The sequence below is a fragment of the Priapulus caudatus genome, unplaced genomic scaffold (genome assembly GCF_000485595.1).
Source record: "Priapulus caudatus unplaced genomic scaffold, Priapulus_caudatus-5.0.1 Scaffold17, whole genome shotgun sequence".
In the NCBI taxonomy this organism is placed as follows: domain Eukaryota; kingdom Metazoa; phylum Priapulida; class Priapulimorpha; order Priapulimorphida; family Priapulidae; genus Priapulus; species Priapulus caudatus.
Genome location: NW_014577078.1, coordinates 1,311,626 through 1,312,415, shown reverse-complemented (window position 1 = coordinate 1,312,415; position 790 = coordinate 1,311,626). Strand labels below are relative to the sequence as shown.

The window sequence follows — 790 nt, the reverse complement described above, 5'->3', positions numbered from 1 at the left end:
CGCGTGTGGCTGGATGGTAAAGACACACGCGTGTGGCTGGATGGTAAAGACACACGCGTGTGGCTGGATGGTAAAGACACACGCGTGTGGCTGGATGGTAAAGACACACGCGTGTGGCTGGATGGTAAAGACACACGCGTGTGGCTGGATGGTAAAGACACATGCGTGTGACTGGATGGTAAAGACACACGCGTGTGGCTGGATGGTAAAGACACACGCGTGTGACTGGATGGTAAGATGGTAAAGACACACGCGTGTGACTGGATGGTAAAGACACACGCGTGTGGCTGGATGGTAAAGACACACGCGTGTGGCTGTATACACTGCCTAAAATCGGTAGCTACAAACGTTATGTGACTCCTGTTATAGCTAAATTCTGGCCCTTATTTTATTATTAGTGGACCATTTGGCAATGGACTCGCGAAAAGAAAGACTTGAAGGAAGAAAATGCAAAAAAATATATAGGAAGAACATAGATGGCGCTCTATTTAACTGTAAACATGTCAGCGGCATTTGATAACAGCGAGCATCAGAATGAAAATTATTGCGTCGTTTTGGCTAGTAGACCAGGTGAAACAAACCATTTCAATTAAGAATTGATTTAGGATTAAAATATATTGTATTTTATGTCATATATGTCATCAAAATACTAGAAGATATACTGGTGGGCGCAGTGCATCTGCAGGGTCCCAAACTATCGCTGATACTCATACTGATACTGATAGTAGTGATACTGATAGTGATAGGGTCTATGTCCTCCAGGGTACTGCCGGAACGTACCCGTGGGTAC

At 44.8% G+C, this 790-nt stretch overlaps 1 protein-coding gene across 1 annotated transcript in view; it reads left to right on the top strand.

The window, feature by feature from the left end:
• The first annotated feature begins 493 nt into the window (after positions 1 to 493).
• The window catches only part of LOC106810510 (prostaglandin reductase 2-like), an 18,085-nt gene continuing 17,788 nt past the window's right edge, over positions 494 to 790 (top strand). The window contains exon 1 of the mRNA XM_014813891.1: positions 494 to 570. Within this exon, the coding sequence (XP_014669377.1) occupies positions 501 to 570 (70 nt within the window). The 5' untranslated portion in view covers positions 494 to 500. The remainder of the gene's footprint in view (positions 571 to 790) is intronic.